General features: G+C 37.0%; 1 protein-coding gene across 2 annotated transcripts in view; it reads left to right on the top strand.

Moving 5' to 3' along the window:
* Nucleotides 1-14,184, top strand: part of SH3RF3 (SH3 domain containing ring finger 3) — a 495,467-nt gene that overhangs the window by 467,778 nt on the left and 13,505 nt on the right. For both annotated transcript variants that reach the window (XM_063458008.1, XM_063458017.1), the window contains one exon: nt 10,368-10,705. In XM_063458008.1, the coding sequence (XP_063314078.1) occupies nt 10,368-10,705 (338 nt within the window). The remainder of the gene's footprint in view (nt 1-10,367; nt 10,706-14,184) is intronic.

Below are 14,184 nucleotides of genomic sequence, written 5' to 3'. Positions count from 1 at the left end.
GATCTGCGCGTGTGCTCTATGGCGTTGTACAGCGCATGTGTGGTCGTCTGTATTAGGGTGCCAAATTTGGTGGTATCAATCTCTAATGGTTAGTAGTTATTACTGTATACACTTGTTTTTTATATTCTCCCATTGGTGCTGGTCTTTTGCAACAGCTGTCACTGCCTTCCTTATTATACACTTTTTAACTACACATTTGTCTAATATGGTTTGATTAAATGAATTGTTGTGCTTATATATTTGCTTTGAGATTTTTATATGATAGCTTGACAAAGACCGCAAGGTCGAAACGTTGCTGTGGGTTCCAATAAAATTGCCTGTTCTGAACCTTGGAGTGCCTGAACCATTTTTGAATTGTATAATACAAGTCATAGTCACATAAAGCCAGGGTGAATAGCGTTTTCACAACTAGAGTTTTAGTAATACATGTTTGCTGGACGTACCTGCTCCTTGCGGTTCATTTCTGCTCCTTCTCCTATTTTAAATTTTTGCTCCTTCTGATTCTTTCTGCTCCTTTAGCTTTGTGCTGTATCTTCCTGCTCCTGCTGCCCCTTTCTGCTCCTTGCAGATGCTTTCTGCTCTTTGCTGACCCTTCCTGTTAATTTCTATTCCTTTGTCCTTCTCCTTAACCTATATAGTTGTACTGACACTTTGCTGTATAGTGTTATAAGCTCAGAGATCGATTAGACTGCAACAACTGCTATTTTCGAACATCTGTTGTTACATTGTTGCAGTGTCCAACTTGATATTATAGTTACAGTATACTCTATTTAGGGTTGGACATTCATTACTAATCACTATTCCTTACTATATCTGTCCATCTTATATTTTATACATTATCTCTCTATATTTCCTTTTTGTATATTGAGGTCTATTGATGGTAATTAGATTTGTTTTATTTAAATATCACCTTTGTATTTTTTTCACTATTAAAAGTTATGTTTTAATTGTTTTTCCACGGCAGTGCTCCTCCTTTTCTCATTATATTCTGTTCTATTTAGGGTTAGCCCCTTCACTGCCTTACCAACTTACCGTACACTAGGCTTCCACTTTGTTAATTATCCTCCTCAATAGTCCAGTCTGCTAAATTTGGCATTCATCTAAATGTAGCTTTACATGGATAAGATTGCAGTGTTAATTGAAGATCTCTTAACAAAATCATTTGCATATTTAGCATACTAAGTAGATGAAGTGCTCATTAAATATCAGGTGTGTTTCACATTATACATTTCACTTAAAAACTGCTTTTTGTTGTTGTTGATAAATGCTGAGATAAGTAACATGTACCACTTTTCTATTATAGTCTAAAATGGATATTGCTGTATACCATTGTCATTCTTGTGGCCATCCAGAAAGTATAGCCTCTGTGGTTGCATTCCAGAACACAGCACAACGTGAAGGTTCATGTGTTTAAAAGCAGGGACTGGATTTCCCCTTTACAATGAGATTGTTACTAGACATGATTGTGAAAGGTGATGTCAGTACTACCATTTGACCTATTTCATTTGTGACACTGGATGCACTGAATACAGTTAAGATTGCAGACTGCCATCTCCAGTCGTTTTTAAAGATTTCATTCCAATGGTATTGAATGTTTAAAATTATCTGTATTAAAAGTGTGACTGGTGCATGTATGTCACAGTCCTGTCCTAAATAGAGAATCCCTGTACATACACAAAGATATATAAAACAATCGTGGTTATACATACATGGAAATTGACATTTTTAGGAATTCCTGACTATTCACACATAAATGAATGCCAAATGTAAGCTGATGGTAAGAGCCAAGTTACTGCATTGCAACAAAAGCAGAGAATATGAGAACTCTGAGACCGGGAAACTCCGTAGCTTGCCCTTTGGTAAATCCCCATGCAGGTCTCACTTTTTGCTCACTTGTGCAATTACAGAGAGAACCAGTTCCAAGGCATATCAGACTAATCCCAACCATAAGGGAAGTCCAGAACCCAAATGGAAGTTCTCTCTGTACAAATATTGCAAATTTTGTCCACAAAAAATAATACGTTAGGCTTGCCTGTCCCCAGCAGTCATAGTCTAACAAAGGTGAACAGATTTAGACAGATACTGCAGAAGTAAACCTTCTGCACTGAGTGGTCTCAGACGATCTGGGTTTTTAGAGAGAGACCATTGTGAAACCATTTCTAAATAGTTTGAAAAAAAAAAATGAAATGAGCACCCATAATGGATGTACCATAACCACTACATGGGCTTTATTGGTATAGTGTTTTGAGTGCCCTTTGATAACTTAAGTCAGACATTCCATGCTCTCCTCGACCCATACCCTTCTGCGCCCCTCTTTTATGTTTACAAGGTTTAAAGATAGACTCTTCAATTTGTGCAATTACCTTTTCAAGCTTCTCTATCTTTCGTCTCAAAAAAAAAAAAATGCTTGTATTCTCCTCAGTACACCAAACAATTAATAGAAACCACAATCCCTAAAACATCATTTTGCATAACAGTAAATTAGCTGTTTTGTAGTTCCTTATAGAAGAAATCAAGAAATAGGGAACTTCTAATACAGATCATATATTTGAAATGCATTCTATCAAAGTCTTTACATTGAGTGGCATTTTTTTTTTTTAAAGAGCAGAAAATAGTACTATTTATTAAATATTAGTTCAATATTTACTTTTTAACTATTTATTAATATACACTATTTATTGTTGTTTTTTTCTGTTTTTTTTTTTTTTATTCCCCCCATTTTTTGGGAATCTTCTTTGACATTTTTCATTCTGCTTATACCACTGTGATTTACCGATTGTCTATTCATATGTTTTTAACATGATATTCAAATCTCTGTACAACATAATTCTATATAACACCACTCCTCCATACTAGATCTTCCTCATCCATCACTACACCTCTAACTGGCACGTATCAACTTGCCAAATTCTCAGTTTTTTTGTTACTTTGATATCTATGTTATCATTCTTTATATTAATGCATTAAAGTATATTATATAATATGGCAATGGGTGAGCAATACACACGCACATTAGTATGCATTTTAAATAACAAAACTATATCCTAATTTTTTTTATAATTTTATTTATTTCTTTATTACTGACATACATTTATAAAGTGCCAACTATTCTGCATTTATTACACATTTCAAATAACAAAACTATATCTTAATGATTGCCATTTAATACACATTTCAAATAATAAAATGATATCCTAGTGCTTGCCATTTAGTAGAAGATACTTTTAATAATATTGCTACAAGCCTGATTTCTTGTGGAGCCAGAAGCTACAGCCTTGTTAAAGTATTACAGAGTTGAGTGTTGATGTGATCTTAGTATCCTTTCAAGATTCTCACGCTAATGTGATTATTGCAGTCTACACATGCATATTTGCCATGTCTTTGAGATGGAAGAATTTGAAGTATTTGGCATAGTTGTACTATACTTCACAAGAATAGACCTATGCATATTGCCCCTTGCAATCCTTTGACTGTTGGCAGCATGTAATACTTAATACTAAAATATTTAATACATAGGCAATCAAAAGTAAACTGTCACTTCTCTTTAAATTATACCATTAAATAAAATATTGAAGATCACATATAGCTTGCCTTAACTTATTTTTTCCTTGAATCAATTTATTCTCTTCTAAATTGATTTTAAAGATGTAGTAAATCACATCATAATCCAGTTCCATTCAGGTATATCAAGGGCAAACATTACAAATAGGGATGAGGCATTGTAATATGCAATGCCCCCTTTTTTTTTTTGCAACCTTCTCTGTGCTGACTGCCAGGAGTAAAGAACAGAGTTTACAAAAATGATTGTCAGAGATCCAAGATGGAGGCACCCAGTTCCACGATAAAGAGGTGTGGGTTTCTACATTTAAAGCAACACTCCCACCCTCATAGTAACTACATCTCAATGAAGTTCTTATAAAGGCAGAAGTAGCTAGGCACTGTCTTACCTTTAATAGGTTAAACCTTTTCCAAATGATTTAACTTCAAACTGCTCTGCTTCCTCTCTTCCTTCTCCCAGTCGCGCTTAGTAAAGGTAGGTTTGCCAACACCGGTGCCTATTGAGAGCAAATTAACTTTCAATATATTTAATGTTCTTTTCTGAAAAGGACATTTAAAGAAACTTTTAAAGGACATTTAAAGAAGACGTTTAAAGAAACTTTATTTGAAGGAAAAGTTCACATGTTAAACACTTCTAAGTGTAAACAAATAGGCAGCGTCAGATGCTTGTACAGCGACAGATGCAGTATGATATTTACTGTACGGGGTAGATTAACTTATAACCAGTGCTAAAGTTAAACAATATAAAACTATTTAAAAGACACCTATCTTGGAAAAGGCATACCGAACCAGAGAGAGAAAGGAAAATAAGACAAAAAGTGGAGAAAGTAGATGCAGGTGTGGGAGAGGTAGAAGATCCCAGACAACTAAAGCATGTTAAGCCAATCAGGCTGCAAACTTAAGCTATGTAACCTTTAAGGGACAGTTTAGGCACATTAACAACTTAATCTAACTGAAGTTGTGATGGTGCCAGGCGGCACCCGGGCAAACTCTTACCTCAAGGTGTGAAGCCATTCTCTAACGGTTTAACCCCTAAAGCAGTCAGCTGGCAGTCAACTGGCTCGAAAAAGGTACATTTCTTTCCAAACTAGGTTTTTGAATGGGGAGTCACTGATTGGCTGAGATTTCAGAAGTTGGATGCCACCTGGTGGGAGTTGAAATTGGCACTGGATGCTCATTTTGGGGTTAAACTGTTCAAGAGCAGTTTAAACCCTTGAGGTAAGAAAGGGGCCTCCTGGAACCAAAACAACTTATGGTGCCACGTTAACAACAATTACGGGAATAGACCTCCAAGCCAGCGTCTTTTAAGTTACAGCTCGATACAACAGCCCATGGGTCGTCAACCTGGTCCCTACCGCCCACTAGTGGGCGTTTCAGGATTCCAGGTGGGCGGTAGAGATTTTCATTTTTTTTTTTACAAATTGGGTGATTGACTGGGCAGGCGGGCGAGCGCGAGCCGGCGGTACCCCTGTGACTGGGTACCGACATCATCACTTGCGGCCCCGGTGGCAAACCGCCGGGGCCGCATATGGAGGGGTCCATCGGGTGGCCCATGCTGTCAGGGCCACCCGATGGATGTGGATTGTGAGGGGGCCCGGTCGCGCTGTTAAAGCGCCCAGCGCTGACCGGGCCCCCTGTGATGGCATCATCTCTGCTGGGAGGGAGTGATTCCCCGGTCACTCCTCCCAGCATACTGAGAGCCGCGCGGGAGGAAGGAGGAGGAGGGAGTCAGAGTGGGAACTCTGACTCCCATCCACCTGAGCCACCACTGGACCCCAGGGAAAGTCACCCTCCTGCACTTTAAAGGTAGGAAAGAGGAGGCTGACTTAAATATAATGTGTGTTTGTTTGTGTATGTGTCTTTGTATGTATGTCTTGTGTGTGTCTGTATGTATGTCTTGTGTGTGTCTGTATGTGTGTCTTATGTATGTGTCTTGTGTGTGTATGTCTGTATACATGTGTGTCTTGTCTTTGTATGTATGTCTTGTGTGTGTCTGTATGTGTCTTGTGTGTGTGTATGTCTGTATATAGGTGTGTCTTGTCTTTGTATGTATGTCTTGTGTGTGTCTGCATGTGTGTCTTATGTATGTGTCTTGTCTTTGTATGTGTGTCTTATGTATGTGTCTTGTGTGTGTGTATGTCTGTATATATGTGTGTCTTGTCTTTGTATGTATGTCTTGTTTGTGTCTGTATGTGTGTCTTATGTATGTGTATGTCTGTATATATGTGTGTCTTGTCTTTGTATGTATGTCTTGTGTGTGTGTGTGTGTCTTTGTATGTATGTGTTGTGTGTGTGTGTGTGTCTTTGTATGTATGTCTTGTGTGCGTGTGTGTGTCTTTGTATGTATGTCTTGTGTGTGTGTGTCTTTGTATGTATGTCTTGTGTGTGTGTGTGTCTTTGTATGTATGTCTTGTGTGTGTCTGTATGTATGTATGTCTTAGTATGTGTCGTGTGTGTGTGTCTGTATATATGTGTGTATGTATGTGTGTCTGTTTCTTGTGTCTGTCTGTATGTGTCTTTGTATGTATGTCGTGTGTGTGTGTGTGTGTGTGTGTGTGCCTGTCTGTCTGTATGTTTGTATGTATGTGTGTCTTGTGTGTCTGTATGTATGTATGTATGTGTGCCAGTCTGTTATAGTGGGATACCTAGCTCAGCCTTCCTACTGGGCATTGCTATAAGGAAGGTTAAAAAAAGGGGGGAAAAAAGGTGGGGAGGGGAATTGAGGAGGGAGAAGAGGGGAGCTGACGCACAGATGAGAAATCATATTATGCGCAAACAGAGAAGTCGTCTGAATATCACCGAAAGAGGAGACCTTCGTTTGTTCCTTAAGAAAATCGAACCAGATATCAAATAAGCCTTGCAGCATCAACCTCAAGGATCTCATTAATCACTAGTAAAGGTAATTTCAATTTATTGTTTTCTCATTAAACTTTATAAGGTTAAAAACATTATAAACATGCATTAATTGAAATAAAAAGATAAATGTACGTACATTTATTTTTTTTAAAACACCCCCCTTTCGAAAAAAATATTCCGCACTTGCGCGAAAACTGGTGGGCGGTAAGGAAATGTTTTCAACCAAAAAGATGCATTAGTGGGCGGTAGTTAGAAAAAGGTTGACTACCACTGCAACAGCCTGTAGTTCTCAAAGACAATGAAATATTCCATGGAAACCATTTGCTGTTTCACCCTTTCAGATCTACCGGGCAAAAATGCCATTGCTTTTTAGACTGTTTTAAGACTAGTTTAATAAATATGAACTTATTAGAGGCAAAAATGAAAATTGCTTTTCAGAACACTTTGATAAATCTTTCCCATTATGTATATTACAGATAAGGAAGGATTCTCATAATGATGTCTTACAGTGCATAGTGTCCATTGGTGTTTGAACAGCATTTCAGCTATTTAAATATGATAATATGGCCAGTGTGACAGCTGCTGCTATCACTGCATGCGCCATGGTTAAATGCTTTTCTGAATCAGACTGTTTTAAAACCTAAATCGAAGCTGATTGTTTTTCTTTAAATCTTACACTACATTGTAAAAATTGTCTTGATACGAGCATGTCATAAATGACTTCTTTATTAGTCATGCACGGAAATTCATTGACCACAAAGTCATGTCATCATCTTTGAAACGAGGAAGTAAATAATGGTTATTGAAGTGAACAGCTTTGTGCATTTTTAAATCAGGAGATAACTCCACGTTCCAGTGACTCACATCTAGCATGTCATTCAAATACCAAAAATATACCTGGCTTTTTAATCAGAACTGCAAATAAGTTCAGACTGCAGTTTGCAAGCAGGCAAGACATTTGATCTGAGGGGCAACTGCAAACAAAGAGCCCGATTTAATGCCAAAGCAGCAAACTCTCGCATCACACTCCACTTCCTAGCTTACTTTATATTAAATATTGTATACCTAACACTAAAATAACTGAAATACATTAATAAAAAATATATATTTCCAAAATACGGGGTGGGGGGGCAATGCCACCCTGCCCTCGTCGCAGACCACCTCCGCCCCCCCCCCCCCTGTTTGCAAGAATAAATATTTTGAGTAATCTTTGTTCCAGTCTAGAAAATGTGTGTGTATGTGGTATTTATTTATTTTTATCACACTCAAACATTGAAAAATAAACATGACCTCCATGTGAATGGGGTTCTGTACAAGACTACTTATCGGTCACCTACCTTCCAAATTCCCATGTTGTACCGTCATTAAAGACAACATTTGCAATTAGCTCTATCCCTTTTGACTCTTGTTATCAGAATTATCATTCCTATTTGTTACATCAACTGTCTACGTGTATTGTGGCAGCTTTAAATAAACAGCTGTGTGAGTGTAGCTCATTGGGCCACAAACTGAAAATAAATTCTGTGACATGGTTGCAGGGATGTTGTGACCCATATTGCTATGGGCCCAGCTGCAATATAGAGGCAGAATGTCATAAAGACTATCCAGTCCAGTCCGGACACAACAAGGAATTAAAGCATGATAGCTATGTCAAAGACAAGATACACCGAAGAGCATCTTTCTCTCTGTTATTGTAACGATGTACACATATAGTGAATTATCAGGTAGCCTTCACCTCTCTGATATATGCCAGTTACATTTGCCTTTACGCCATCTTCAGATAATCTTTTTGAAGTATATTTTTTTTATTGAACAACAGCAGAAGGAATTATTCCTCTGTGCAGAAAATGGTTTTCGGATTGATGTTTTTTGATATAATTTTATACTTTTTAGATAGCTATATATTTTATATACATATTTTTATATGTGTATATAATGTACGAAATAATCCTAGTTTTTTCAAAATGTATAGAGACGATATACAATCACCACGCTTTGTAAGTAACATAAGATGGTTTTCCACACAGGTTTTTACTAAGATGTTAGCTGCGTTAGGTCTTTCAGCATTTTCTATTTGCGTATTATTGTTTTGGTGTCAGTTGAAAATAAGATATAATATTGCTATTGTGGCAGTAACATTATGCAATCTCTGTTCCATAAAGTGTTTTCATGAACCTTGACAATTCTTTAGTTTTTACGAAATTCTAACAATTATTGCCATCATAAGAGAAACAGAGTACAAAAGACAGCAGCGTGAATATTCAATTAATTTCTTTTGAAAGCAGCTCATAGAAAAATCTGATGTACTGGCAGTTTTCCATTTCAGACAAAATATCTACTCGGTATAAATCTCTCTGTTTTAATTTAGAATGCAGGAAACCACATTGTTTTTGTTTCATCGGGAATCAGATGTAATCGTGTTATTGTAAAATCACAATGTAATTACCACCTTGATGGCTACAAAGATACCTCGTATTATATATCAAACTAAATATGAAGGGCTGCCCTTAAACCTGTAGCTTTCCTTTTGGGTTAGTTCTCTAAGTCCCAGGTCTTATTTAAGAAATGCTGGACTTTGCCGTGGAAAATTTTTTTTTTACTTTTAATATTTTCTCTGTTAAACTAAGATAGCATTTTGCGAACAAATGTATTTACAAGACATTTCTAAATGCAACTTAGTAAATGAGATTGTGAGTAATGAAATTGCAATGATTTGATGTTTTGATGTGTTACCAAAGCTGGTTATATTCAAGCTATAGCCTTTTCCACTAACAGTATGCACTGCACAATGCAATTAGTATTCTCAATCTAGCTGTTTAGCTAACCTTTGTTAAATAGTTTCAAAGATAGATGAAGATTGCAATGATCGGTTACACACCGTTATCATCCCATGTGTTTGTTTCATTAGAGATTTGTTATTGACGAAGTTTGTTGTAATTAGGCTATTACAGCTTGAGTGCATCATGGGATTCCATGTGTCATTGTTAGCTTACTATGGTACAATTGGCCTAAGCGCCCCCTATTTAATGAAAGCATTTTTTATTTAAATGGTTCCGTCCAAAGGAGGTTACCAAGTCATGATGGAGGTGTATGTGTGGAAGATATGGGTTAGTCAAGAATCCAGATGTGCACAGGTGGACTGACATTCCTGGATAATTGCGTTACGTTATTAAGTTATGTTATTGGCTTTTATTAATTTGATCAGCCTTCTCAATTCTTGTAAATGGAGGAATTAATTTCATATTTGTTTATTATTTTATTTATATAGAGCTAACATAATCATCAGCACGATGTAAAGGCCTAAAATATGGCAATAGTGGCAGTGAAGATAAAGGTTGATTTCATAAAACAAGCCATGATTTAGCATATTGATTTATTTGAATGCCAGGAGTTTACTAAACTTATTCCATATGTCTTGTTTACGTTTACGGGATACTGGTTAAAAAAAACACTGGAAATCCAAGGCCATGTCTACCTACCAGACTCCGAATGCATTGTGGGCCGAATGGTTCTTATCTGCCGTCACATTCTATGTTTCTATGTTTCTATATGCAAAAGTAATACTGAAGGCACCCATACCACACACTTTAATTAAGTTATTACTGAGGACTATGTGGGTAGGAATAGGTAGGGACTAGAAATGCATACGTGGAAGAGATGGTCTAAGGAACAATCACTTGAGATTTGGAAGTCTAGCGCTGCTCCAGGAATTAGGATTCTAATTAATAATAATGCCAGGGTGGGAGGCACATTAATGTCCATCTTCATATTGTCAAACCCAGTATTGCTTCTTCCAGAGTCTTAGAATATATTCTTATGGGGAGAATTAAATGGGTAGAGAATAAACTAGCATGAATTAAATGTTGTGGGGTTTTAATGCATTTAAAAGCAAGTTCATAAAAATATGGCATGTTTAATTTCATTGGTTAACAATGTTGCTCTATTTTTTTCAGAGAGAGAAGAAGAGTGGACTGCTCAAATTGCTAGCTGGAGCTTCAGCAAAGAAGAAGTCTCGTTCGCCTCCATCGATCTCACCAACACACGACCCACAAGGCATGTTAGAGGGTATGATACATGGTGCAGTGGGACTTGAGCTTTCCTCTGTCAACAACCACGGGAGAGCAGGATCATGTCCTATCGAGAGTGAAATGCAAGGGGCAATGGGAATGCATCCACTGCACAGGAAAACTGGCTCTTTAGATCTCAATTTTTCAATCCCTTCTCCTGTTAGGCAGCCTGCTTGTGCAATGCTAGCTGTCCGACCAGAACCCAAGCCTTCACCAAGAGAGAGGTAAGTCCCTTTTCGATACAGTGGGTTTATAAAATGGCTGAGTGTTACGAACATTGGTATTTCAGATACTCGTTCGCTTTCGTTTCCTCTCGAACTTCTAAAGGCTGAGTGATTATAGCTCGCAGTTCGGGGTGTTGATTTGAACGTTCTCCAGTAGAAAATGCAGTATCCAAGTAAATTCCCCAAGCAATCAGACGTATACCCAGACATCAGCCTAGACTAGATGAAGGGTACAACAGGAATGCCAACTGGCCGGTTTATATGCTGTAATTACATTGGCTCTCAGGTCCAGGACACTCCCACACAAAACAAGGTAATCCCTCCCCTGTGCCTGAGAGATAATTGAGTCAGGAACTGTACTAAACATATTGATCTCCAGGCACAGAAAACATACATTTTAACAACACCCCAAAAGTACCCCCAAAACACATGTGGGTGGTCGGGTGTTTGGTAGTTTTATCTACCGAATGAGGAAAATCAAAGTTAACGAAAAAAAGTGTAGTTTCTTCACACTAAACATTTTTGAAAATCAAATAATTCCATATCTTGTTTTATTTCACAGTATAAATTGTACAATAGGGAAAGAAGCTTTACAATGAATGAACAATAAAATAGATATTTTTCCAGGAACTACAATCTATCATTTACAGCACTAAGTATTTTGAAGGATGCCCTGTGTACTTACAATCTAAAGATTATAGCGGGGAGCTGAGACAAGAAACTAAAGGGACAGTATAGTCACCAGAACCACTACAGCCTGCAGGATTCTCAATGTTAACACTTCCTTTTCAGAGAAAAGGAAGTGTTTACATTAATGCCTTGTAACACCTCTAGTGGCAGTCACCCAGACGGCCACTAGAGGTGCTTCCTAGTCCAGTGCTGTGGAGTGTGCAGTGTTAAATGTTTCCCATAGGCATGCATTGATTCAATGCATCTTTATCAGGAGATGCTGACTGACGTAGTGCAGCGTTTTGTTGTGCATGCACAATAGTTTTCCTAGGGGAGGTCTTCAATACTTATGATATCAGCATTGGGGTTGGTACCAGTTGTGGCGAGACTGGCACAGTGTGGGAGAAAAGGCAAGTTTAATACCTTTTCAGAGTGATCTAAAGGGGTCCAGGAGCTAAACTCGTTAGCTTAACACTACAGTGTTAGGAATACCATAGTGTTACTTTAAGGAAGGAATTAAAAGTTGATGACAAATAATTAAAGAGGTGATTTCTTTACTTCAAAATGGGTTCTTTTAAAAAGTGTTCTGTCTTTAAATGCAGAAACTCTTTTAGTTAATGGGCAACACTTAGATGCTTGAAATAGTGGAATCAATTTTGTTTTGTGATTATGTACTATTGTTTACACAAGTGGTCAGAAAATAGACACTTTAAGCACCAAAACAACTGTAGCGTATTTAAATAGTGTTACGTGTTTAAATCATTCTCTGCCATTTAAGAGTGATATCACTTTGTATATACATTCCTCGCCACACGTCCCCTGGCTGAGACTCGATTTCCTGTAGCGAGAGAGATCATTTTTATCCTTCCTTTATTGCACATTGTGTTTAATTTAGAAATTCTTATCCTGCTATTTTAATAGCCTGCTAAAGCCTGCAGGAACCCCATGTGTATGAGTCAAATTCAATCAACAGATCCAGCAGGAGCCCAATGTGTAAGATTCAAGTTCAATAAACAGTGTAGGAGATTAAAATATCTAAAGTAAAGACACTGTGCTGTAAGATCTGATTGAAAATTAAAAAAAAATTCGTGCAGAATGTGTGAGTCACAGCGAGGGGAGGTGTGTCTAGGGCAATATAAATAGAAACAAAATTATTTAACACTTAAATGGAAGAAAATTAACAGTGAGACTGCAGGGGTATAATCTATAAACCAAAACCACTCCATTAAACTCAAGCTTTTTGGACACTTAGAGTGTCCCCTTTAACCTTAACACTGTAAAATCTTTGGAACTTTATCTTCCATGTTGCTTGTTAAGATTTTGACTGGCTAAGTAGCATGGGATCTATAATCCACAAATATCTGCTGTACCAAGGTTAGGCCACTTCTGGTTCAACATTTTCTAGAAAGGAAATGTTGGATTACATTTTAAAAGTTTGCTTCTGCCATGTTTCAAACATTTTTTGTAAACGTTCCTTTTCAAAAGTCTGAAAATGTTAGATCCCATATTGAAATTCTAATTCTTTTGATTGAGGTACAGTTCAGAATACTGCACAAATACACCCACCATGGGAATCCAAAAAGTAATTTACTAAAGCTATGGAAAGAAGCCCACATTTCTCAGTGGTAGATAATGAGTATAGATTGCTGCATTATTTGTAATATATTTAAAACACATGTAACATAATGGAGTATAGAACGAAATATGAATGAAAGCATCCTCGTAGAATTTTTCCCAAATGACATCCATATGACGTTTTGAGCTTATAAATGGGGGGCTTGTAAAAGTGCTATAATGTAAACTAATACACATAGTACTACACCACTCATCTACAGTGCTTTACTGCACAATCCATACCACGCAGAAAATCAATTTGTCATCTTTAATCACTACCATTATACCTTTTTGCTACATTTCTCCAAAAAGTCATCCCTCTTGAATTTGGTCCTTAATCTCAGCCCTATATGACATTCTCTTTTCATGTACTTTTTTCAATAATTCTTTACATTCCCTTCCCTGTTTAGCAATTCTTTTTTCTTTTACTATTCACAAATAAGCCATTCTTGTTACTAGTCATTCACTTTGCAGGTAGACAACATTTCCTGCCAAAAAGCAAACATGTGAAACATGTTACTTTGAGTATGATTCTTCTGAATTCTACATATTTCCACATTTTTAACATGTCCCCAAGAGCATGTATAACAAATACAGTCCTTTAGAAATGTTCTACATTTTGACTTCAAAGCATGTAAAATGTGACACAGTTCACACTATCTTTAGAAAAGCTGAATAAGTAGTTTACTGGGTGAAATCAGGAATTTTTCTGCCTTGAAATTTGCTCTTGAAAGTTCTATAGGAATTTTCAAAGTGAAAAGCAAGCCTTTGCAGAACAAGTAGAAAAAAATCTCTGCAATCCTTGTGAAGATTACTATGCCCCGTGAATCCACAGGCAACTTCAGGTTAATTTTCTGTAGAATCTCAATTAAATAATTACTGCATATAAGGAAAAAATGGTAATGATAAATATTGTAGCGGTAATACAAGGTACAGTTAAAATTCAATCTGTTATCTTTAAAAATAACATTGGACATTGATGTGATTTTGTTTTTCGATTCTGTCTTTCTAAAACTATTACTCTCTTCATTCACCTGGAAAGATAGTGGCAAACAGTAAAATATCTATTAGCAGATCCCATTTACTGCGGTCCTCATATGTATTTGTGCCACGTCCAACATCCCCAGCTAAACTGGTAAACTTATCGGCAGCACAAAATGATTTTCTTCAACTAATTTCAATTTCTTTCCACTGCT

This window comes from Pelobates fuscus, chromosome 1 (genome assembly GCF_036172605.1).
Source record: "Pelobates fuscus isolate aPelFus1 chromosome 1, aPelFus1.pri, whole genome shotgun sequence".
In the NCBI taxonomy this organism is placed as follows: domain Eukaryota; kingdom Metazoa; phylum Chordata; class Amphibia; order Anura; family Pelobatidae; genus Pelobates; species Pelobates fuscus.
This window is presented reverse-complemented; position numbering and strand designations above follow the sequence as displayed.